This window comes from Colias philodice, chromosome 13, assembly GCF_061535455.1.
Source record: "Colias philodice isolate Cphi_HAF_F1 chromosome 13, ilColPhil1 Martin Lab GWU primary, whole genome shotgun sequence".
NCBI lineage: Eukaryota > Metazoa > Arthropoda > Insecta > Lepidoptera > Pieridae > Colias > Colias philodice.
Window position 1 is genome coordinate 7,777,523 of NC_143098.1, and position 27,556 is coordinate 7,805,078.

The window sequence follows — 27,556 nt, forward strand, 5'->3', positions numbered from 1 at the left end:
CGTTTTCTTGACAGATAATTGATGGTTAAATGGTGTTGCCAGCATAACAATAGAATTGCATTTCTAAACTTGTCTAACAGATGGCGTTGAACACTTAAGTAAACTTTGAAAGGAGAAAAAAATTGCGATTGGACATTGTAGTTTATCGAGTAGTGATCAGTGAGTTTGAGCCATTGCATTGAAAACCGTTTTCTGTCCCGAGACATAGTGATAAGTGTGATATAAGTGTGTGATATTTGAACAAAATCAGTGAAAATAAAGTGCTTTCACTATTCGTGAGTATAGAATTTTCAACACTTCGTGCATATTCGGACAACCGTTCTTTAGATTGCTACGGTAACCGTTCAATATGGCCGTTCTGCTATTTGCCAATTTTCTTCAAAAAATCGTGGACACCTTGTGAGAAGATATTGAGGATATAAGAAAATTCTGTCATATATTTGGCTTCTGCATATTTTAAAATAATGTCCTATTTTCGTTGATGTGGCAAATGACAGACCCTTCTTTTTGACGTTTAATTTGTGAGTCATTTCGTATAAATTTCTCATTATTTATTATTTTCTCGCACACGTAATTCTTAATTTATAATTCGCAGTTCAATAAGTAATGTAATCATATGCAATAGGCCTTTAAAAGAGAAGAAGCTGTTTCATTACTTATTGATCATCCAAATCAGCTGTGACTTGGTAATTATCAAATATATAGAGGCAAAATAAACTACTGTAGCTGGCTCGTTTATAATATTGATGCTAACTGCATCATATTGAATTTATTAAGCCAATATCATAATCTTAATCCTTCAAAGTTATGAGATTATAAGTAAATTAAATAAGTTGTTTAATATTCAATATTGATCTTATAACATAATTTTTAACTATTCAATTTAAATGACTATCTCTAGTTATCTACACCACAAAAGATTTGAATTATCAGCAATTGTTATATAATATAAATGAATTAATTCCACCTAATAATTGCTAGAGGTTGTTGACCAGATCATTGTGTAATTAAGCTAAAATATTGATAAATTTATCCTTGACATAGAAGCCATAGTTTCTTAAAATTTCTTATTACAAGAAGCCAAAAAAGTGATTGAGGTAATCAATGAAACTGATCCATTAAGCCGAATGTAAACAATTCACTATTTAGAGCTGTCCAAATTTGTAATAGAATTAAAAACTCACAAAATAAAGTTAAAGATAACATATTATTACATTCACACACAGTGTTTCTTGGTATTGTTTAGTTAAGTGAGTAATGTATACTTCAAAATTAATAAAATATGTTTCTTAAATATTTCTTTAAAGTTAGAAAATTGCAAACTTGCAATATTTGTTGTTTTGCCTGTACTATGTTGATAATTATTTATGAAAAAAATAAAACCCTTCTATCCCTTGCACTATGTGAGAAAAAAAGTCAACTTTATGTGGAAACTTAATAATTATGAAACAATACATATAAAATTGTAACAACTGCATTATATGTCATAAATTAAAACCCATTGTGAAATTAGTAAATTGGAATAATTTATTAAATACTTAATTTGTTTTTTTTAAATGGCATGTGCACTAAATCTAACCAAAGTAAATAATGTTCATAGATAGCCCATTTATCAAGGAAGGCTATAGGCTATATATCATAATGCTAAGACCAACAGATGCGGAGCCATGCAGGTGTAACCGCGGAGCACAGCAAATGTCTTATAAACACATTATTTATAGATAGATTTGCAAACTATTATTGATCTATACATAATGATCAATTATTCCAATTATTAAAATATAGATCAGATAGATAATTGTTACTACAGTAGAACTCCAATTATCCGAATTAATGGGGACCGGGACCCATTCGGATAATCAAATATTCGGATAATCGGATTTTTTTTTAAATTTGCAATTGGAGAGAATAAAAGCTACGTTTTGATATTGCACTATATTTTTATTGAATTAAATGAAAGAAACATGAAATTTTCACATGTTTTAAATATATAAATAAAATGTACCTACTTATGTACAAGTTTAGAAATAAAAATCATTGTTTTTTAAACATCTCAAGTCAGTGTAAGCACAACAAGTCAAGTCTAGACTTGGACGCGCAAACACTGGCTTCGTGGGGGGAAGAATAATAGCGCACTTTGACTTTTTTTGGACAATTTTTTGTGAATAATCGGCGATTCGGATAGTCGGAGTTCGGATAATTGGAGTTCTACTGTATTTTGAAATCATTTGTATCTTATCTTCCTTTATCAAAAATGGATATTTCATTTTGAAACAAAAAGTATTTGGTAAGGGAAAAATTATGATTTATGTTAGGCTGTAAAATTTAAATATTGTGTTATATTATAATGTATATGCATATTTATTTTATATTTAATATAATGGAAATTATTTCCCAAAATATTAATGTTATTATATGAAGTTTATGAAGTTTTTTTTATATCTATAAATACACAGGGCCCGACAGACAGAAAGCAAATCTGTTTTTTGTACTATGTGGTGATACTAGAACTTTAAATAAATTTTACACTAAGATCTTTAAAATAAAAGAGCACAAATAAAGTACCGTTATTTCAACCAACAGACACACTTATTTCAAAAATGTGTGGGAATAGGATAAAATATTAAGATGTATTTCATAATTAGCTTTATTTGGCGTTTTTATTTACACCATCCCCACATACAGGGTGTCCCAAAAAGTAGTGATGAACGGAAGCTGGGAGGTAGAGGACCTAGAGGGCTATCCGAATCACCCCCATGTATGTTATGCGATTTTTCGTATTTTCGGAGTTATGACTCTTTTTTCAATTTTTCACCTATCGCCGAGTACGACGATATTTTCACTCATGGTGACATCAATTATTGCGGAAGATGCTTGATTTTTTTTTGTGTGCTACGCTGAAAGATAGGCCAATTCAGTATGGTAATATTTACTATCGTTAGATCTTTGAATGGAATAAAAAAAAGGATGAAATGCCAAGAAAGGTAAAAATTCCCGGTATGTTCACCACTTCAAGGGCCCGTAAAAAAATAAAATCACATAAAAAATGTTTTCCGTTTGGCTTTTAAAAACTTGCTCTATCTATCAGGTAGCTACCCTGAAAATTTCATTTTATTATTCAGAAGGCTTCAATCGAAAAATTGAAATCTAAATGTGGTAAGTGCAAAAATTTTATTAACATGATGATCATTAAAACCAATAAATAGGTGTTTAATTACCAGAATTTTTTAAAATGACCCCGAGAGACTGCTACAATTTGGACGAAATAGCCCGGAAATTCATAGTAGCAGAAGAAACCATTTAAAATTATAAAAGGGCATAAAGACATTTAATAGACAACTTTTTACGGTGATGTCGCACTTGCATTGAGCAACAGCGGGGTTATTTTAAAAAAAAATCTGGTAACTAAACACCTATTTATTGGTTTTAATGATCATCATGTTAATAAAATTTTTGCACTTACCACATTTAGATTTCAATTTTTCGATTGAAGCCTTCTGAATAATAAAATGAAATTTTCAGGGTAGCTACCTGATAGATAGAGCAAGTTTTTAAAAGCCAAACGGAAAACTTTTCTTATGTGATTTTATTTTTTTATGGGCCCTTGAAGTTGTGAACATACTGGAAAATTTTATCTTTCTTGGCATTTAATTCTTTTTTTTATTCCATTCAAAGATCTAACGATAGTAAGTGTTACCATACTGAATTGGCCTATCTTTCAGCTTAGCACACAAAAAAAATCAAGCATCTAGCGCAATAGTTGACGTCACCATGTGTGAAAATATCATCGTACTCGGCGATAGGTGAAAAATTGAAAAAAGAGTCATAACTCCGAAACTACGAAAAATCGCATAACACACATGGGGGTGATTCGGATAGCCCTCTAGGTCCTCTACCTCCTGGCTTCAGTTCATCCATACTTCTTGGGACACCCTGTATATTTGAATTTAGGATTTTAAAAATCTCAAAAACCTCATCAAAAATTATTTGTTACTAGCTGCGCTTCGCAGTTTCACCTGCGTGGCTCCGCTCCTGTTGGTCTTAGGGTATTGATATATATAGAGATTTTCTTGAGTTATTGTATTAGTGTATACATATTTAAAATAAGTTCTCTCAAATAATTATCTATACCCAGTTAAGTAAATTTTTTCAAATTATATATTTTGTCATTCATTCATTTCATTTCTAGAATTATCTTACATTTATTTCAGAGAAATGAAATAAATATCTGTCATATAAATATCATTCCTCCATAAGTTTTATATGATAAAAAAATATGTGTTTAAATACCTAAGTATATTGATATTTACCAAAATTCCCATATAGTCATTGTAAATATTACAAAAAATTAACTAAATAATATTTCACAGAAGTGTATGCTACTTGTTCTACTACTAGTAGTATCGTAATTCGCATCTACAAAGATGTTGTTTGTTCAAAGGTGTGATAATGGCAACGGCGCTCCCGGCGACGCCCGCGTGAATCTCTGATACTGCAGCAGTGAACTCCGGGACCGCCTCAGCGTCACCCGACCACGATGAAAATGGTGTTGTCACAACGGCAACGCGAGGAGCTGTGAGTGCATCTTTTTAACCGGTTTTTTCATAATAACAAAATCAGCTCGCTTTCTTCATTATGTATATGCCCTTTTATGGGATTGTAAATTATTGCAATTATGACACTTTTGTTACACTCATAAAAGTTTTGGGATGTTGAAATTGAGTGGGATAATAATAAAATAAAATGTGTTTGTTATGAAATATTCGTGATAACCAAAGTTTAGTGGTTCTTTTAAAATTTTAGTATACCTTCATTAATCCATCAGTCCTCGGAATCACAGACACAATAGAAAATCTATTGTGTCGCGCCCCGATCGGGCCTTACGGTGGTCAATGGGTTAAAAGACAAAGTTTACGTTTCGACCTTATTGTTTTTGTAATATGAAAGTAACTTTTGATCGAAAATGTATGAAATAATCGTTTGGATCAACAAATACACTAAACTTGCATTTTAGTACATAGGTACCATTATGTCTAACTGAACAAAAAAATAATGGCAACAAATCTTATTCCTTCTCTTCATTATTCTTTTACCTAAATCGCAAATTCGTCAATTGAATCAAAAAACAAAATAATAACGTAAAGAAAAAAATACCACAAGATGGGCGCATAAAAAATAGAAAATAATTTTAAATACGTATATTATAATTTACTTTGATAAGCCAACGAATACAGGTTTTTTTTGACTAATTTGTGTCTTACAAACTTGGCCGGAAACGGATGTTTGAGAACCTGAAAGTACCTACCTGTCTTCGTTTTATTTTTATATCTAAAGACATGATCAGTATCAAATCTATAAACAGTGTAAACAAAATCGAATTGTGCCTAATTTGTATTTGGAGCTATTTAATTTCCTTCGGAACGATTGAGAATGCATATAATTACGATCCGATTAGATCATTGATCATAGTTTCTTTTTATTATTTTTATATGTAACATATTTCCAATTTTTAGCCACCACTAAAAAGAGAAGTTATTTTTTTATTAACGTTATTTCAAACTTGAAGGCGTGTATCATAAAACATTATACCTAAATATAAATCCTATCTGATCTACTTTATTAATTAATCTTTTATTTGATTCTGGTTTTCTTCTCGCGTTTAACTATACATGAGTTTCAAAAGGCATTTCTTTTTTATCTTGAACCAAAAGGTGTTCACGCGAGCGCCCTACACGTCACATAACCTTTGAAAGTAACAGTGTTCTTATAATTTCATGTCGTTGACCTCCCCGACAAAGCTGCTGTCGGTAGTGTATCAACTTTCTTCACAAATCTAGAAATCCCATCATTGTTACTTCTATCCTATGCAGTGGGAAACGAGGCCGTGTAGGTACCTATATCTTAATGGCCTTTATCAATAGATTAATATCGCATATTTTTCTATCCCGGTAGGTACTGCAATAAACAAAACATAATTCTATTGTTACTGAAATATCGCATCGCAAGCCAACAAACCTTTAACAACCTAATAGATCGTTCGATTTATTATTGTTTATATTACTGTTATTGTGTTATTGCAATTAACGTTCGCTTAAAATGCTTATAATAAGTATTATAAATAAGTGTTAATGAGATATTGCTGGCCATTCTTTATCTCGGTACTCGTTTTGCATTGTGTCGTGACCTGTCTATGCTCCTTACTCTAATACCTTACATACTCTTCGGACTCGTCTGGGGCAAAGTGAAAGGAAAAGCACGACCTAATCTAAGACGTTTAATAGTTCTGTTAAAATTATCACGTTCATTCTACTATTTGTGTGACCGTAAACATACATTTTGACTGGTTTTTGTGAGTTTCAAACAAGTTTGGCAAATTGCATAAGATAGACATTTTTCAGTTATAAATTGTTTACTTTTTTCTTAGATATGCTTTATAACTGTCGAATTGTTAAAACAGTGTCATACATTTTATTTCCTGAAATATCTAAATAGTTTTATAACGAATATCGATGCATTTTAAAACCTGTTTGAATTGAGTATTGAGTATTGACCTAGCTCATCCGCATTTCTCTGATCGGCAATTTTGATTATCGGAGGATCATTCCGCATTCCACATATTAATTCACTGTGTTATGATACGAGGCCATTGTCCATAGTTCTCGATTAAAAACAACTATTTAAAACCACTTCGAATACAATACTCTTTGATTAAAGTTTCATTATTGTTATTCTTACAGCTGTGTTTTATAGGTTGACCCAAATTATATCCACTGGCTCTTTAACCTGTTGGTTTGCTCTGGTTTCACATACAGTGTTACATCACATTTTGTTTTTATTTCTGCGATGATTTCATCTTACGTATATTTGCATTGACAATAAAAGCGAAGCATTCTGGCTAAACCGGACTGGAGACAAACTTTTGGTATTGACTCGATTTTGCAGCTTGAATTTATAAAGCTTTACGATCCTAATAATCGGGTAGATAGGTACTTCTGTTATTATTAAGGAAATAAATTCCACTTGATGAATTGCAAATAGTAAATAAATAGTATCTACCTTTGCTATTAATTTTGTTTATTACTTCGAGATTGTTTAAAAAATAAAATATTTTATAACACTTTTATTGATTTTCAGTATAGTTTATTAATCAGTACCAACACATTTCACCTGTTTAATTAAATTTATATTTTGTCTGTGTGAATATAAATTAAGTAAATTAAAATTGCTATCAAATTATTGATTAAATATTATCTTCACAGTGACATTCGAAAGCACATTGATCTATTTGCCCATGTTTCTAATCTTTGTAAACACACAGAACGATCAAACGAGAAGTCTCTAACATTTGACTATAGAAAAAATTGCGTCATACTTTATTACCATAATCGATCAAGATCGTAATCTTTCTTATGCAACTTCGTATAAGATATGATAGAAAGCGGTCCACTAATATCCAAATATTTTAATCAACATTTGAAACTAACATTTGATATGTAAATGCTATGTGAACTGTTAGCATAACTTAAAAGGTTATAATATACTACAAAATATCTGCAGAAGAAGTTTTCAAATTTCAACCTATGTATACCTTAATAAGTTTGGTCTTTATAATATATACCTACTATGGTCTATGCTGAAATTAATAACTGCATAATCTTGACTAAAGCTCAATTTGTTTGAACATATATTTCATTCATTTGTAAAGCCTTCAATTCGAGTGCTGTATTCGGTCATAGATCTTTCGTATAGGTAACATAATACTTATTACGTAAATGTGTAAAACATACATGAGTCATCGGATTTGTCACATTAGTGTTTTAGGATCTTAGTTAAATCATGACTGATAGTTACCGGCTTTGTAATAAATTACCAATTACCAAGTTGTTCCTCTACTAAGTTGGTATGAGCAAGGGGTCATGAAATGTTACTTACAGGTTAATGTGTTTTACTCTTATCGTTCTGAGGAACATTAATGTATAAATAATTGATACATTAAGCTCGGTTCTCGAGGATGGGATAATTTGCGCAAGTTTCTATTACCTAGATAATGGCTAAGGTGTGTTCCCAATTCCCATCATCTAGAAACTAAACTTGTAAGTCATTTTAAGGTCCAAGACCCGTTGTTCGCCGGTTGCCAAGATCGTGTGGAATGCAGTCCACCGGTCGTCGATATAGCTATTCTGCTGCATGCTGTAAACTGCGCTATGCATATTATATCCTCTTTTATGTATGACCATGTTTTAATATACAGCCTGCGCTATGCCTTTAATGGAATTCACCTCCCGACAGACGTCAGCTTGAATTTATATTATTATCTACATTTATGGTACAACGTTCTGACTATTTATTTCCTGCTCTATGAATGAACTTGAAAGTAAATCTATTGCGGCAGAAGTTGTATACCACTAACTATGCTAAACATCTGTTTAATATTCATCACTTATTTCTATCTCTCTTTTTGGATATTATAATTTCCAATGTTCTCCCGTATATTTATTTTGTGGCTCATTCTCGAAAAAAAAAATACTTAGCTCATGTATTACGAAGGTTGTATTTTAAAATAGGTTAGAATTAATATTAACATATTGCGCAAAATTCTAAAATTAAGTGTTTCTTAGTTCTATGATCTATCATGCTATGCAGAATGTTGAACAAAATCTCACGCGTCTTTTTCCCTTATAGATTTTACTACTATTGAAATGAATAATTGAGCATTGCAAATTTGTAAAATAACACCCCATTTTTGTGTCACCTATAATTATTCTGTCATCGCAAAGGACGACGAAGTCCCCGTAGGCCGTGGCGAGATATAAATAAGCTCGCGAAGGGGAATCGCAATGACGCAGCTCAGTTTTGACGTCGCCAGCCGGCGCCTAAACGCGATCGATACGCGGAACGTAGGAGGCTTCCCTCTTCATCCCCTGCATTTTATGGATGTTTGTATCTTTCGCTCCACGGCCAAGCTTTAATATCGCCGTTTTGTTTTAAATGCGACGTAATTGATATGTTGCGTCTAACTAATTAAAGGATATGAACTGATTTTAAGGTTCATTTAAAATATTCGTAAAATGTAAGTGTAGGGTTCTTATGTAACCTGTATGTTGTTATTTTGTGGCAATGGTGCCTACATAAAAATAAGCATGCTGATCGTAACTTTAGTACAACATATCACGGATCACCCTTCTTATATCAAATTTCAATTAATAGATAACTTGAAAGCCGTAAATGGGGTGATATTGCGTATTATATGCGAGTTTATTCAAGAAGATAATATATTATTCTCTAAAGATACACCCAACAACCTGTTAAATAAACAAAACGAATATCGTCTATTCATCTTTCAAGTCTTGATATTGCTTACGTTAAACAAACCTTGAATTAATATTGTTTTATAAATAAACGCACACGTAACACATATTTAAGGCGGAAACGTTTGTACGAAATATATTATTGTTATCGATAATGATAGTAAATATAAGGTGCGATTTGGCTTATGTGATTTGAATAAGATATATAGACGACTATAAATGTGTCTGTTCATTCCTATGATAATATGAAAAATTTCCTTGGTATATTCATTGACTGGGAGACTTTAAAAGATCAGTGTTATAAAAAATATAATCTTATTTATCCTGAAATATCATTCGATATTTTATATGTAAACATAGGAAGGCAGTTTATGTAAGTAAAATGAACATATTAATGTGAGACTGCTTCTCTCAGATGTACTATGTACATTTTAATAGTTCAATATTCTTCATTATCGAAAGACACAAATTGATTGTTTTGTTTCGCACATAAATTTAATTAAAATTCAAAATTAATTAAGAAATTCATTTTACAGAAGGTACAAAGAAAGGCCCAGCGCAATATTGGGCACCGGAGTAATAACTTCGCTAATGGCGTTGGGCTTTTACGTAACTCGGATTAATATTATTTAAATACTGGTGATACTGACAATGTCATCTCATTAAAAAACCGCGTATAAAGGAAACTTGAAATTCAATTTGGGCGAGCGCGAATAAGGTTAAATACGGATGTTGCAACATGGTCGTTGGCCAACAGAAACACTTCACCTCGACGTAACTAACTTTTTCGGAAACAATCGGCTGTAAAAGGTTACATTTCACATCACGTGACTATGTAAATTGTAAAACGCTACGTGCTTTTCATAGCGATGCGACTAATTACGGCTCGTTCTAGTTTGTTTCTTTGTTTGTATTGCCTTGTTTGACGTGCGGAACTCGGCGCAGGCGGTCTAAACCTTTAAGGGGAGGGGAATATATTTATTTAAAATCTATTCTATTGTAATGTATTTTTAACATTGTTTTATTGTTTATCTCTATACAATATTTACTTATATATATAGAAATAAAGAGACCAAACTAATAATTAAAACGAAACTAATGAGTTACTTATTGTTATACGCAGTCACTTAATCGTGACATAAGATATCCCAAACATGCGTCATCAAAATATTATGTTCAGAATTCAGATGTTTCTCATATTGGTTTATAATCCTAGTTATTTAGATTTCTATGGTAAATCTGATAACGTGATAATCGATAATTTTATCTGCGCATTTAAGGCTTTTATTGAATCTCATCTTTATGCGTACTTATTACCTTCCTGAATTTTAATTAATGCTGTTTATATTTGTATTATATTACTCCACTAGACATTCAAATTGCGGGGCCAGTATAAACTATGCTATGTTCGTTCTGATTTACATTGTAATTTCTACGTTCCTCGTGCGTCAAATTGTTTACATTATGTCTCTGTTACAATCTGCCCACGGCGATGATGAAACTTAATTGTATTGGATAGTTCACATACACGAAATGTTTGTAGTTAAATATTTAACATTTATTTGGCGTACCTTAAACAAATACAAGTTAGCTACCTAGTAGCTATGAAGGCTTATGATTTGAGCTATTTGTATTTCAGAAGGTTTTGTAAAAATCCATATATATAAACTTGACTATCATAATGCGATTAATCTTATCGAGTACTATTGATGGTTGTGGCCATGGATATTATTATTGATAACGAGTATTTTACGTCGATAATGAAATGTGTGTAAAAGTTGGGGAACTAACGTAGCGCGTAGGTACGTACTTGTAATTAGTCAAAAGTTTCCCTCTAGCATACGTGGAATTGCTTTGTGAAAGTAATTTTCTCAGGATTATATATACAGGGTATACATATTACATATACAGAACCACTTTCGCGGGGTAATTCACGTTAGCCATCTGGCGACTTCGAGTAAATTGATGAAACTTTATAAACATAATCTTTACCTTTGAAAGATACTCTGGTGTCATGTATCCAGCATTAGGTATCTATAATCTGTAAATTATTATCTAGCTATGGTACAATACTCGTCGAGTATTATTGTTACTATGCAATAGATATATTAAAAGAACTCTGCGTAGTCTAATAATAGAAAAGTGTATTTCTTACAATACAAAGGAATCCACGCATGTGGTTTGTCTTTTTCTTATGTAATATGACACTGACTAGTAGTTAATCATGTTCGAACGTTGAACTCTTCATGTTTATATTTTTCACAATTTTCATAATATGTATAGCGCTGATTAGCACTAAGTTTATTTACCGATTAGGGACAATAAAATGTAAATATGAAACTTTCTATGCTCCAATCGACAGTGATTGTATTATACAATAGTCAAAGCAATAAATAGCAGTTGAGGAATCAATTTCCCGAAGCCGTGACTCGTGAGCATGGATAATCGGTTGCTTCTTCAATTTGGTTACGTTACGTCAAAAGCTAACAAGTATACACAGCCTCTCCGCGGAGACTTTCTTTGACGAACTGATATAGATATTGTACGATTCACTGTCAACGTTGCGAAATGTGAATCTTTTCACTTGCAGAAAATAAAAGGTCTAACTTGATTACTCCCACGCGAACAATAGGGACACCCGCGACGCTGATTGTCTTTGCAATCGATTTAGTTTCACCAGTAGACATATTAAACAAGCGAGAAATTAAACTTCATTCATCTGACGATTATACGAAACGCACGGATGCCCAAATTATGATAGCTATATCATTAGTTTCTTGTGCAAATTGTTTAATATTATATCATAGATATCAAAATTGAATTTTTGATGAAAAACAAAAGATGAAAGTAAAATTTTGCTCCATTTTGTATAGAAAAGTAAATACATCTAACTAGTATCGTAGCTTCGTAGCATAGTAGGTAGCCTTCAATTGATTTTCGATATAATTAATTCATACCGAATGGATTCTTGTAAGCGTCGATCATTTATTTCTATTTGAAAGTTTGCAAGTGCTTTGCAACATGTATTTTAACGTTTGAAAGATTTAGTATCAACTGCTATTAATGTACCTACATTAATGTTTTAACCATCTCGATATCTAAATGTGAATTTAACAACATAACATCTCGTGGTTTGAAACACTTTTAGTGGCATTTAGTGAAATAATTTGGAAAATCCAAAAGTGCACGCCTCATAATTTTTTTTTAATAAATATTTATTAATTATTATTTTTGTTTATTTAATAACAATTAAACCACATCGAATCAGACCCTGAAAAATGAAAGGGTTCTATTCCTGAGCATACTCAAGCGTAAGAGAAAAAAAAAGACTCGATTAGTTAAGTATTTCGGTCGCTATCGTGTTAACAAGAAAAAGGATCCGCACATACAGACACACGGACGTCCAAGACAGAACTTTTTTAAACTGTTTTTTAACTAGTTTAAATAACAAAAATGACATCAAAAATATCATGAACGTTAAAAATAGTGTTTTTTCTTAATATGTGTGTGTATGTATTATCTTACAAGTGCAATGTATGATACATAAAGACATTTTAAGTTTGAAAAATCAGATGTTTTGCGCGAAGCGACAGTAGTACCCACCTCAACGCTTCGCTTATGAGGCGTGCAATAAGTACCTTGGAGTTATTGTTTATACCTTTAGCCATGTTCCGTTCCGTTCCGTTCCAGCCTTTTAAGACGTCCACTGCAGGACATAGGCCTCCCCCAAAGATTTCCATAACGACCGATCACCAGCGGCCTGACTCCAGCGGCTCCCCGCCACTTTGATCAGGTCGTCTGTCCACCTTTAGCCATGTGGTTCTGCGTAATTAACATTTTTGTTTTCAGCTGCCAGAAATAGCAGGTGTGTCTTTCGACTTTGACAGAATTAATGTTGACATTAATGGGCTCATATTAAATTATTCAATACGAAACAATTTCACAGACAAAAAAGGCTGCGTCTTAAATAAAAAATATTGGTTTTATGATATAACGAATCATTAGCGCTTAAAATAATTGATATCCTGTAGAATAATTAAATAATGTTTAGTACCTACCGACGCGTCATAACAAATATTCTACAATGATAATCAAAATTTGATCTGCTTGTTATCTATGAAAGCCTTTCTATTTATTCATCATTGAAATAAGTACCTCCTGTTTGTAAATTAATTTAAAAACTACGAATAAATAGTACTTCTGACTTGTGTAACAGCATAAACATTTATCGGATAAATGTGCATTATCCGCATGTCTCGTGTACAAGGGCATCTCTATCTATTTAGGGCAAGTTCGACATGCTTTCAGATGTCAGCTTACGAAATTCGCATACATTTTGATAAACATGCCTCAAAATAAAGGCAATTTTTCATCCTCTTAAAGTATAATAAGTACTAGGATTACCAGCGTATTTTTTTTATTACCGTACATTTTTTTGGAATTTGACGTGATGTATCTTATGTTATTTCAGAAACAAAGCTATCGCTGATTACCTCGGCAGCAATGGCTACACGGACGCGCTGGAAGCGTTCAAAAAGGAAGCCGACATGAGCGGCGAAATGGACCGCAAGTTCGGGGGACTTCTCGAGAAGAAGTGGACGTCCGTTATCAGGTTACAGAAGAAGGTAACTTCAATTAGCTATGTTGTAATTATATTACACAATGTATAGAAAAACACGTTGCATAGCTCCAACCCTCCGTGGGTAAAGTTTACAACCATCTGCCTTAACGAGTGAGTTATATCATAGATCACAAAATCATAATAGGTCTATCTATTTACTATTCTGTATTTTCAATAATAATACGTTATTTTAAAGTTGTAGATCTTAAAGCTTAACGAATATTATTTAGAGATTAATTAAAACTTTTGCGTTTCCAAACAAAAAATTAAGTATAGGTATAATAAATACCATGGACCAAAATAGTTTTTTGGTGCATGTAAATATTATATAGATGTATAATTTACAATTCAACTTCTCTTAAGTTTTCACAATTTTATTTCACTGCAATAGTTCTAGCTGATGGAGAAATTGTGAGATAAATGTTTAATGTGGCACCGAATGAAAATCGTTAAGGCTTTGTCAGACAGGACGCGTACTTAGCGCGCGTCAGAGCGTTAAGTTGACGCCGCGATATGACGCTAAGATGTATTCTACTACCATCGTAGAATACCGTCAAACAGAGCGCCGGCGCTAGCAGTACGCAACGCTCTGTCGTGGCGTTAGGACGCTTTAACGTCGGGTGTTGTATTTTTTTACAAATTTTATTTTAGCGTCGGAGTTAATAGGCGTAAAATAATAATAAAATACTGCATAATGACCGAAAATTTTATAGAATTGGTTAGAAAATATCCATGCTTATATAATACGAAGGATAGTTCATATAAACTATAAAGATATATCAATAAAGGCAAAATTGTGGGCACAAATCGGAGAAGAAATTAATGAAACTGGTAAGTAAAAAATTCTTCCGACTCCGGAGTAAATATCGCTGTACCTTGTTTTGTTCGTAAGTAATAATTATGTAAACAACATGCAGCTTTAATAATATCAATTGCTGTGTCCTAACGCGCGCTAAAGCGTTCTGTTTGACGAAGCCTCGCGCGACGTTAAAACAGGACGCTGCAGCGCTACTACGCAGCGCTAAAATACGCGTCCTATCTGACAAAGCCATTAAACGCTACATGTGACGTGCGCTCACAAAAAGGTCAAGGTGCCTCCCACGTGAAATACACTTTTCCACCAAAATAAATTCCAATTTTAAGTAATTCAAGACATTGTTAGAAATAACTTTATTGAATGTTGAGTAGTGCTTCTGTACCCCCAAGGTTGCCAAAATAATAATGCTTTTCCTTTAATCACTTTATTACTCTTCACAATATATGTGTTGTTAGAACTAGCCGTTAAGCACTACTAAATAATAATTCTAATAAAATGTAGAAAGCGTCGGGGAAACAATGTGGACGCACACATATACAAAAGCTCGGTCAGCGAATTGCATATGTGTGTCCCTACATTATTCCCCCCCTTTTTCAAAAAAATTATACACTCCAAAAAATACAAAGACAAACACAGAAATTACCGTAAAATACAAATGAGATAACAATGCAATACTGAATACACATATGAAATCGTAATATTTCTTAATTCTACATCATTAAAAGATATAACATCTAAACGGCTTAGCCTAATTAAAATTGATCGGATTACGTAGATAGATTACGATATGGTCACACACTCACTATTCACTACACGAATTTATCCTTATGTTACAACTACGTTACGATATTACTTATTTTACGCGTATCCCGCAGTGGGCGGCGCAGGCTGGGTCGCTTGCCCTAGCGTCGCGGACGCTCGTCCTTGGTTGGCCTTATCCACCTCGCGGCGTAACCAACTCCTGATCCGGCGATGGCAAAAACCACGCAGGCCCAATAGAACTATGACCGTAACGATCACAGCCAATATGATCATTACGATGACCATGGTGTTGACGTGATCGTCTATACTCCTGGATTCTATTTGCACGTTTGCAACTCCTCCAGTTTTCTCTTTTGTTGCGTAGTTACCCATGTTGTTACAAAAAACAAATATTATATAAACTAATTGCTAAGATAGAACTGTCCCCACTGCGAGCTGATTAATAAATGAATGTGATTAAATACTTGCATAAATAAAGTTTAATAAAAATGTAAAATGAGTGACCATATTATTACCTATGTAATCCGATATAACTTACTAATCTAGTACAAAAACAGGAAATACTAAATAGGCATCTTCAATGCGCAAAAACAAAACTATCGCATTACTTCATTCTTTCGCAATAGGCACACAAAAATGTAAAATATGCACAATGCCATGTAATGTTAATCATATTTACGTAAAACATAAAATGAAATGATTAACAATATGAAACGATAAAAACAAATTAAGTAACTTTAAAACGTTGTACAAATATTGAACAATTGTTAATATGTATAAAAATTTGTATAAAACGCAAAAGCTACATGTAAACGAATATAAACTTACATTCTAAAAAAAAAAATGTATATAACACACAAGTAATAAATTTAATTACAATACACGTAATACTAAAGACAATAGCTAAATACTGTGTGAAAGTTCTATATCGCGAATCGCACGGGTCGTCGTATTACGCGACCGCTCCTAGTTACGCTTATGGGTGGCGCATGCTGAACCGACTTCGATAAAGAAGTGTTATGTGGAACAATATTATTTTCCACATCAACATCATCTTTTATAATAAAGGCTGGCTTTAACCTGTCAATGGAAATGCGTGCGACTCTATCCGGAAATTGTATTTTAAAAACTTTAGAACTACGTTCTAACACTTGATAAGGACCATCATAAGGCGGTTTTAGAGACCTGTGAACTGCATCGTCTCTAACAAAAACGTGACTACAACTTTGTAAATCGGAATAAACGAATATTTTCTTTGCGTTCGTCTTATCTCTCGTCGGGCGATACTGAGATATTGTTTCACGGATTTTTTCTACCAAACTATAAGGATCGTTTACGTCACAGTCATTTGTAGAACTATCGTAGAACTCGCCAGGCAAACGTAAAGTTTTACCGAAGGCCAATTCTGCGGCACTAACATTACTATCAGTTCGTATTGCTGCTCTCAACCCTAACATAACAGTGGGTAATTCGTCTATCCACGTTTTATTACTACTAAGCAGTCTCGCCATAAGGGCTGCTTTCAACGACCTATGCCATCTTTCCACCGCGCCATTACTTTGTGGATGGTAAGGCGTAGTACGAATTTTATGAATACCCAAAAATGACATTAACTTTAAAAATAGACTCGACTCAAATTGACGTCCTTGATCACTAGTAATACGGACGGGACAACCGTATCTAACTATCCATCCTTCATAAATATGCTTAGCAACGACGTCTGCAGTAATTTCTTTAACGGGAAATGCTTCAGGCCAACGCGTACATCTATCTATAATTGTTAATAAATATCTAAATCCCTGTGGAGATGTCGGCAATGGACCAACTAAATCCACATGAATATGCTCGAATCGCGAAACTTCCGGGAATTTTCCTATATCTGAAACAACGTGACGCGAAATCTTCGACCTTTGACATGATACACACGCTTTGGTCCATTTCCCTATATCTTTATTCATACTAGGCCAAAAAAATTGTTTAGTGACCATCTTCCGCGTCGTACGTATACCGGGATGACTTAAATTGTGAACACTATCGAAAGCAATTTTTCTAAAATATTCTGTTAAATAAGGTCTAATAATATTATTTGAAACTTCGCAATATACTCCTTTTTTACAAGTCGGTAAATACATTTTCTTAAACTTTACATTATTATCGCTATGCCCACTTCGTGTCATATTAATCAAGTACTCGTCTTTCGCTTGCGAGTCAGCAAGTTCGTTGAAGTCGAGTACAGTCGGGCAAACAATTGTTTCTACGCGCGATAAAGTATCGGCTACAATATTATCTTTACCGCTAATATGCTGTATGTCGACCGTAAATTCACTTATAAAAAGTAATTGTCGCGTCCTTCTGGGCGTTTCTTTACTGTCATTACCTATTTTAGAAAATGCATGACATAAAGGCTTATGATCTGTATATATAGTTAAAGGACGGCCTTCAAACAATTTCCTAAAATATTTTATAGCTTGAAAAATCGCTAGCAATTCCCTATCATAAGTAGAATACTTTTGTTCGGTAGGCGAAAATTTTTTGGAAAAATATCCTAGGGGTATCCACTTACCTTTTACTCGCTGTTGCAATACCGCACCCATACAGGTATTGGAAGCGTCGGTCATCAAGGCTAAGGGAACATCTAAAAGGGGATGTGACAATGTGACGGCATTCTGTAAACCTATCTTACATTGCACAAAAGCATTTTCACTAACATTGTTCCAAATAATTTTCGATTTATCATTTTTCTTAGAATTCACTAAATATTTATTGAGTTCGCATTGATGTGACGCTAAATGAGGTAAATGTGGTCTATAAAAATTAATCATTCCTAAAAATCGTCTTAAATCCGATACTGTAACGGGTTTAGGAAAATTAACTATGGCTTCGACTTTATCTTTGAGCGGTTTAATTCCATCTACGCTCACTTCGTGACCTAAGAATTCTATACGCGACTGTCCGAAGCTACACTTGCTTAAGTTTATAGATATGCCGTATGTATTGAAACGTTCGAATACTAACTTCAAATGTTCTTGATGTAAAGTCTCATTTTCGCTGGCAATTATGACGTCATCTAAATAACAAAATAAAAAATCGAGACCTTGTAAAACGGTATTGTTCATAAAACGTTGAAACGTTTGTGCGGCGTTCCTTAGGCCAAAACTCATACGGGGAAATTCGAAAAGTCCGAAAGGAGTAATAATAGCAGTTTTTTCTATATCGCATGGGGCAACTTTTATGCAGTGATAGGCTCTATTTATGTCCACTTTTGAATATATTTTCTTATTAGCCAATATAAAAGTAAAGTCGTGTAATCGCGGAACTGGATATCTGTCGGGCTTTGTTATTGCGTTGAGCTGTCGATAATCTCCGCACGGCCTTAACTCGCCATTCTTTTTAACTACAATATGAAGCGGACTAGCCCAAGCACTTTTAGAAGGCCTACAGATACCTAATTCTTGCATAACCCTGAACTCTTCCTTCACCTTTTTGTATCTATCCGGGGGTAACGGTCTAGCTCTAGCATGAATAGGTGGGCCGCTCGTCTCTATATAATGTAAAACGTTATGCGATGTAGTTTCTTTAAACGACATCGGTTTAGTAATGTCAGGAAACAAACTTAATAAATCGTAATACGGATGACTTTTGCACACAGAATTTAGCGATTGTTGCGTACACGAAACTAAGGAGGCTAATACATGTAAATCGGTAGTTTGATCAATTAACTTTTTTCGATACAAATCAACTAATAATTTATGATGTGTTAAAAAATCAGCTCCCAATATTGGCTGTTTGACGTCTGCTAAAATGAAATCCCAACGGTACGGTCTTCTTAAATTAAGGTTTAAAACAATTGATTTAATGCCATAAGTTGCAATTTCTGTACCGTTAGCAGCGTATAATTTAAGATCTGATCGACATAATTTATGATATTTAAATGGATTTTTAGATACGGGCAAAACGGAAACATTGGCACCGGTATCTACTAAAAATTTTAAATTAGTGTTTAAATCTATTACCATGAGACGGCTGCACGGCGTGATGGTACAGACCTCCGCCGTAGTCTGCACCTGCCTGTCTAGTTTTCCGGCTGGGCGGCTGCTGCGCTGGGGCTGGGGTTCCTCTTCCACGCGCACGGCTGGATGCACCTGTGAGCGCGCTGCCGGAACCTGAAGTGGTAGCTGCATAACCAGTCGGGTCCGCCGGGACGACGTCGCTTCGAAGATGACCTTGACGACTCTCGATGATTGCGTGACGGTGTTCTGGGTCGCCAATGTATTGCTCGTGATCGCGAGCGCTCGATGTTAGAAAGGCGCATGTTTATTTTCTCCAATTCCGCCGAAAGGGTGCCGTAAAAGTTAGATGTAGGCCTCGCCATATTTAAAATTTAAATTCTTCTAATAAATCTTCGTCTTCAAAATAATATTTAATTGTATTAGAATTTCTTGATGTTCTTTGTCGGGGGTCACCAATGTTGAGTAGTGCTTCTGTACCCCCAAGGTTGCCAAAATAATAATGCTTTTCCTTTAATCACTTTATTACTCTTCACAATATATGTGTTGTTAGAACTAGCCGTTAAGCACTACTAAATAATAATTCTAATAAAATGTAGAAAGCGTCGGGGAAACAATGTGGACGCACACATATACAAAAGCTCGGTCAGCGAATTGCATATGTGTGTCCCTACATTGAATAAAGGTTTCCTTAGTAATATCCTTCACATTCATTTCACTACTAAGGTGGGGCTAAAACTAGAATCATTTGTCACAATAAATCACGTACAGCTCTTGTCCAGTTACCTATCTATTCACTATATTTTACACGGTTTGTTTATAAATTTAATACAAAGCTACCAAAATTAAATTAGTCGCTACTCGCCACTACGAATTATAATAATTGGCCTGACGAGTCTTGCCAACAAAACAAACGTTTAAAAGTCTTATGAACTTCTGTTTCAATTTGAATGAACCAAGTAAAAAATATTTACGTACAATTTTCTAGCACCAGATTTGTATCGAAATGAAATAAAGAAATGCGTTTCGAATTGAGAATCTCAGTCATTTCTGAAAAGTGAAAACATCGCCTATAAATTTATAGAGTATGTTTTGAACTATGGACCTTTAAGATCGCATAATTGAATGAATTTAACATAAAAACTAAAAGTGACTCACATCTTCCAAACCTACTTTATTATTATAATATCTTGCCGCGACTCGTCTTGGCCTAGGGAATGGAACATATCGATCGACGACACGACGTTTCTAGGTCGCCAGCAGGCTTCTATTAAGTGCTGTACGTTCAATCTCTTGATCTGAAGATTATATCGAATGTATCATCAGCAAAAAATTCCATTGGCGATGTCGATACTTAATTACACTAGTAAATAGATTGTGTTCAATAAAAACATTCATCACACTTTAAGTGTGTCGTTGTAAAAAGTTAATAATTGTAATTAAATTTAAAATAATATCTATTAAATTAAATGCAATGCTTCCGCGTTATAATAATATGGATAGCGGTTATAAGTAAACTTTGTGCTTGGCGTCACTGAACGTGATAATGTTTAATTATAATTCAACCTCTCCATTTTTCTTGTTAAGCACTAAAGATAATATTATATACTTAGGTACCTATAAATCTTATTAATTAGTATTTGCTTCTTGTTTATAAACCACAAAATACAATAAAATAAAAAATGCACTTGTTTAACAAGAGATCAATGAGATATTTATAAGAGCAAGTCTAAAAAGTTTAAATATTTTCGAAATGAACGTGTATACTGTAGGTATATAATATGTTATATACTTCTGCGTTCATAGTAAACTGCTGAAAACGCCGTACGCACGGGTACGGAATGTGGGAGTGGTTTTACTGTGTTAGCATATAAGTTTTCTTTATGATGTTAATGTGTAATTATTTTATGATGTTATTAATTTTAAGTTTAATAAAAGTATGTAGATAATTAGTAAATTTGAGCCGATTTTTTGAAGCCGGCTGTTTAGTTCCTAATTCGTGCTTCACTTATATTTCGTTTGTTTCTGTATCACAAATCTTTTGCTTGGGATAAAATGGTGTGTGTCAAGGTAAGCTTGTCTGAAGTTTTCTTCTATTTTGCTACAACTTTTTTAATTAATGTTTAAAGGTGATGGAATTGGAATCGAAGCTTTCCGAAGTGCAAAAGGAGTTTATAGAGGGCGCTCCAACGCGTGCGAAGCGCACGCCCACCGAGTGGATACCTCGTCCGCCGGAGAAGTTCAGTCTCGCGGGACATCGTGCTACTATTACTAAGGTAAATTATTATTTCATAGCTTCAAATTATATCAGAGTATTTAATCGCATAATACAGCCCGCAGCTGTTTAACCTTGGTAAATTATAATAGTTAGAATGATCCCATGTGTAGTTTAGTTAAAGCTACTTACTTACTTACTTCAACGGCGCAACGACCCAAAGAGGATCTTGGCCTCCGACACCAAAAGTTTCCAGGTTTCGCGCCTTAGCGCCCTGGTGTTGAGGTCTTCTACTTGAAAAATGTCCAGATCTTAAAGTTAATGATGAATGAATGATCATAAAGTTTAGTTAAAGAGTAATAAATAAATAAATAGTGCCGTTGTAAAAAAAATTATGAATGTAGACTAATTACGAGTTTTTGATTTCTTCTACAAAGGGTAGTTTAATTATGAGAAGCATTCATATTCATTACAAGTCTCCAGCTATTCATATTCTTTTCAGATTACGGCGCCATTCGCAAACAACTTACAAGATAATATTATACTTTCACAGTATAAATATAGCTTCGAATTAAGTACATACTAACATTGTAACTAACAGACTGCCAAAGACTATATTGGCTTCTTCATTAGAGCATTCTTAATATTACACAAGTTGATCTTTAAAAATTTGAAAAAAAAGTGTTGCTTCATTATTAATAATGCAAATAAATTATTGAAAGATATTATTTATGTCCAACATAAATTGTGGGGGTTTACCTGTCTTAACACATACTCTCATCTCACATAATTTTAAAAGTGAATTTATGTGATTGCAGGTAATATTTCATCCAGTGTTCAGTTTATTGGTGTCGTCGAGCGAAGACGCCACCATTAAGGTGTGGGACTTTGAGAATGGCGATTTCGAACGAACCCTTAAGGGTCACACCGATGCAGTACAAGATATTGCATTCGACCATCATGGAAAATTATTAGGTAATTGGAAAACTTTCTTTTTTGTAAACTGAAAGTCCTCAAGTCACTTTAATCAGTCGAATATTTTGTAACAAGTATCAGTCGAATACTTGTGTAAAACTGTCTTCATTTTAATTATATCATATAACATAAAAACTAAATTTTTTTTTGTTAAATGATATAATTATTTAAATTCACCTATTAAACAGAAGCAGGATGAAATTTATGTGAAAACATTTAGCAGATTTTGTTATGTTTGAAAACATAATATACAAAGTTACAGTATTCTTTATATGTATAAGATCTTTATTTATTTATTTTTATTAAGAAGTTCCAACAAAGAACACATAATTTAAAAACTCTTAATACTAAAATTGCTTATCATATAATAACAATATTACATATATGTTTCTTTACTTATAGGAAATTACAACAATCGTATATTTAAACGGATAACAATATCATGTTAGTTTAATGAAAAGATGAAATACAATTTCTTCTTTCTTCAACCAACAATCCATTATTCCAGTGTCGTGCAGCGCGGACATGTCGATAAAGCTCTGGGACTTCAACCAGACGTTCGAGTGCATCAAGACGATGCACGGCCACGACCACAACGTGTCGTCCGTCGCGTTCGCGCCCAGCGGCGACGTCGTGTACTCGGCGAGCCGGGACAAGACGATCAAGGCGTGGGAGGTGGCCACTGGGTATGTGGGTTCTTATATTATAATCATAGAATACATTACAAACTGTTATGACTATAGCTTGACCGCAACCGCTGCACCGCGCTTTAGGTATGTGAGCGGCGAGACGGGGGAGAGTACCGACCGTTCCGTTTCTTTCTAACTTCTAACTCGTGCTCTTTCTTCCCGGCCGCCTCACCGCACATACCAAGGGCGCGGTACAGCGGTTGCGGTCAAGCTATAGTTCCCATCTTAGATTAAGGATTGGTCTCCGCGCGCGCGCTACGACTAGATACCGCCCCACCTAAAAACAATAGCTCTGTAAGTGCGGCAACTCATTTCTGTAGTGTGTATTAGGCAATTTGTAAAGACGCTAGTGTGTGTGAAGAATTGGGCTGCCAGCTACATAAATTTTACCTCATAAATGGGAAATCTGCCATCTTGGAAAGAAGTTTGAAAAATATTTTTTTTCATCCTGACCTGGCCGGGAATCGAATCCATGAACGATTTGAGTCGCATGACTCAAATCCACTTGCGACGCTACTATACTATAGTCACAAAGGTTGTTTAAAAGTAAAAAAGCGGAAATAAAAAAAATAACATATTATATGAGTCAGTTAGGGCGTTTGTCCACTACAATGAATTTTACGGTCCGGCATTCCGATTTTTTACGGTCCGGTATGGCACGCAATTAATCTAAATACTAGCTTGTGCACTATACGTAATTTTACTGTCCGACATTTTACTTTTCCCTATTCCGGATGGTTTTTTGAGTTTACGAGTCGCTGTAGGTATAATTGTTTTCGAGTGCCCACTTGCTTGGATTTTACTCTTTTTATTGCATATGCCAATTGAAAGCAAGCTCTTGTTTTACTTTCTTTTAGCTGGCAATGAGATTTGAGAAGTTGGTATTGTTATTTTATATACATTGACCAAGCATTGACCTATAATTATTATCTAAGTAAGTGTTGGTAAGTTAAAGTTCAAGTGGGAATAGCTTTAGCTCCTCGTCACCGATTAAAATAAATAAGTGAAACACGCATTTTAAATCTCTTACGGAACTTTACTTTTTATTATAACGAAGTAATATAATATTTCACCTTCTATATTTTTACTCGTTTCTTGTAAAATGCGAAAACAATCATTTATGATAGCATTATACCGCCAAACTTCCTTGAACTGTACCGCACTGATCCGAGTAAAGACGGACAGGTGCACAAGCAATTCATCGGTTTTTTCATGCCACACCGGACCGTAAAAAATCGGAATGCCGGACAGTAAAATTCCTTGTAGTGCACAAGCGCCCTTAAACATGGTTAAACAGAAATAAATTATTGTTATTATACTTTTTTATATTATATATGTATTAGTAATAGTATTGAAAAAAAGTTCAAATTATTGCTAAAAGATTTCCTCAACCACGTGTATTTTTTTGGATATGCAGTACGGCAACACTGAATGGCGTCGTATTTTCGTAGAAAAAAATTTCGAACTAAAGGAGAAATTTCGAATAATACGATACTTAGTGATGGTACGTGATCCCAGTGTCTTTCTTATTTTTTGTTGTATTATTTTTAAATAGTTTTATGGCACAAATAGGCATTTTACTTCAGATTTTGTTCAAAATCTTTATAAACTATCGGTTCGCCCTCTCCACACAATGCTTGTGACACGACTGGCTTGGGTACGCCGAATTCGGCGTACTATTAGTTGCCGCATTATTCAAGTACGCCGGCGGCATCTAGTCGTAGCGCGCGCGCGGAGACCAATCCTTAATCTAAGGTTCCCATCTTCTGCTCTGTTTTGTTTAACTTATCTGTCAGTTAAAATGACAAATAATGTATATATGCCAGAAAATAGAGTATCGAGATATTATCTGCATAAGTTATTCCTAAAAACTAATGGCTTATAGAGTTAGATTTACTCAAATTCGGTTGTATGTGTTGTATTGGATGAAATGGATTTTGCCATTCAGTATGAATGTTATTAGTTAAAATTTAAATTAGTAATAAGTGAGCCCCTTTCCTTTTTAAATAATTGTTTTAAAATCATGCTGTTTGAAAATAATTACTGTATTTCCCATGCTCCACGATTTCACCCATATTAATTTAAAAAAAAAAGCGTAATTTAAATTTCTCCCTACATATTTGCAGGTACTGCGTGAAAACATACAAGGGCCACCGCGAGTGGGTGCGCATGGTGCGCGTGTCGGCGGACGGCAGCCTGCTCGCGTCCTGCTCCACCGACCAGACGGTGCGCATATGGAACGCGGACACTAATGAGTGCAAGGTTCGTGTAGTAGTTATAAATTATTAAGAATTGATTTAAAAATGTTGATATTTTTATGTATTAAAATAATAAACATGCATGAAAATATTATTATACTAAGTTTTCTTTCTAATTACCTGTTTAATATTTCAAAGGTAACAAATTGTCATTATATACTAAATTTGGTCAGATAAATGCAATGCATAAAAGACTGCAATGCCATTCAGCGGTCCAACTGCTTTTGACCAAACATGAGTAAAGACAAATATTTAATGAACAAGAAACAATTAGAAAAGTCAACATTTTCAATGCCTCTCTTTATCCGACTCTGTAGTATATCCCCAAACCTAGGCATTAAGTTTAAGCCACATTATTACAGTAGCTGAAGTTAGCACTATAGTCGTCTTTCGCATATACTGTCGATATTTTACGTTCTACGCATCGACCAATCGAACAATTGGAGACTATTTGTAATAACTCAGGCCCTGGAATCACAGACACAATAGAAAATCTATTGTGTCGTGGACCGATCGGGCCGTTCGGGGCTCAGTGGGTTAACAATAATAACGCTCCAGATGGAGCTGCGCGAGCACGAGCACGTGGTGGAGTGCGTCGCGTGGGCGCCGGAGAGCGCGGCGGCGGCGGTGAACGAGGCGGCCGGCGGGGACAACCGCCGCGCCGCGCACGCCGGACCCTTCCTCGCGAGCGGCTCGCGCGACAAGTCCGTTAAGGTGATTATGTCTATTTAAACTAGTTTTGCTAGGATAAAACGATGGGAAAATTCCATAATGTATTTTTGTAGTGTTGATTTTTGAAGTGACTCTTGCTTAGGTGCATTGAGAGTAAAATTTCAATGTCACGTGATGGCAATACCGTCACGCCATAGAGTATGTTTTGTATCTTTGTATTTTGCCAAAGAAGTGTTACTTCTGACAAGTATGCTTGGCACTCATGCACTTAAAAAAGTATAATATTGTATCTTTAAAACTAAATAAAAGGCTTAAATAAGACAAAATCATGAAATTATTGTATTATCATCGGTCTTTGACAAGTGTAAAAAGTTTGAATTAAATTCTTCCATTTAAAGTGTGTTAAAATCAAAAATAAATAAGTCAGTTACATACAAACATACAGGTGAAGCTAGTAAAAGTGTGTTTACAAGATAAAGATACTTCTTTGATTGAACTGTCATGAGAACTTATTGTTAAGCCATTCATTTGTTATTTAGACAGTCATCTGTTTGGAACGTTCAGAGCACATTCAATGATTCAAATTATTATCGAATGTAATTTACTGATCTAACAATATAATTATTGATCACCAGATATGGGACGTGAGCACGGGCGTGTGCCTGGCGACGCTGGTGGGGCACGACAACTGGGTGCGCGGCGCCGTGTGGCACCCGGGCGGGCGCTACCTGCTCACCGTGTCCGACGACAAGACGCTGCGCGTGTGGGACGTGGCGCACACGCGCTGCCTCAAGACGCTCTACGCGCACCAGCACTTCGCCACCAGCCTCGGTGAGCGACCACTCTACACTGTACTATACTACACATAACACACTTTAGTAGATACGTTGAGCGTGTGGGACGTGGCGCACACGCGCTGCCTCAAGACGCTCTACGCGCACCAGCACTTCGCCACCAGCCTCGGTGAGCTACCACTCTACACTGTACTCTACTACAATACTCCTCTACATCATACCACAAGTTATACTACACTATGATACGCTTTACTACACTACACTTTAGGCGTTGCGCGTATGGGCTCTCAAGACGCTGTATACACTTCGCCACCAGCCTCGGTGAGCGAGCACACTACACTTCACAAGACTAAACTGCACTACTCTGTTTAACACCAAAACATTATATACTTCACTATACTACACATAACACACTTTAGTAGATACGTTGAGCATATG

At 34.6% G+C, this 27,556-nt stretch overlaps 1 protein-coding gene across 3 annotated transcripts in view; it reads left to right on the forward strand.

The window, feature by feature from the left end:
* Window positions 1–120: 120 nt before the first annotated feature.
* Window positions 121–27,556, forward strand: part of Lis-1 (LisH and WD40 domain-containing Lis-1) — a 30,048-nt gene continuing 2,612 nt past the window's right edge. Inside the window, exons 1-9 of one of the 3 annotated variants that reach the window (XM_089702553.1) lie at window positions 121–275; window positions 4,442–4,575; window positions 13,780–13,933; window positions 21,645–21,791; window positions 22,549–22,705; window positions 23,214–23,391; window positions 25,521–25,656; window positions 26,211–26,366; window positions 26,960–27,155. In XM_089702553.1, coding sequence (XP_089558679.1) covers window positions 4,538–4,575; window positions 13,780–13,933; window positions 21,645–21,791; window positions 22,549–22,705; window positions 23,214–23,391; window positions 25,521–25,656; window positions 26,211–26,366; window positions 26,960–27,155 — 1,162 coding nt within the window. In that variant the 5' untranslated portion in view covers window positions 121–275; window positions 4,442–4,537. Of the gene's footprint in view, window positions 337–362; window positions 522–4,441; window positions 4,576–13,779; window positions 13,934–21,644; window positions 21,792–22,548; window positions 22,706–23,213; window positions 23,392–25,520; window positions 25,657–26,210; window positions 26,367–26,959; window positions 27,156–27,556 lie in introns of those variants that run through there. The other 2 variants (XM_089702554.1, XM_089702555.1) reach the window with 2 other exon arrangements.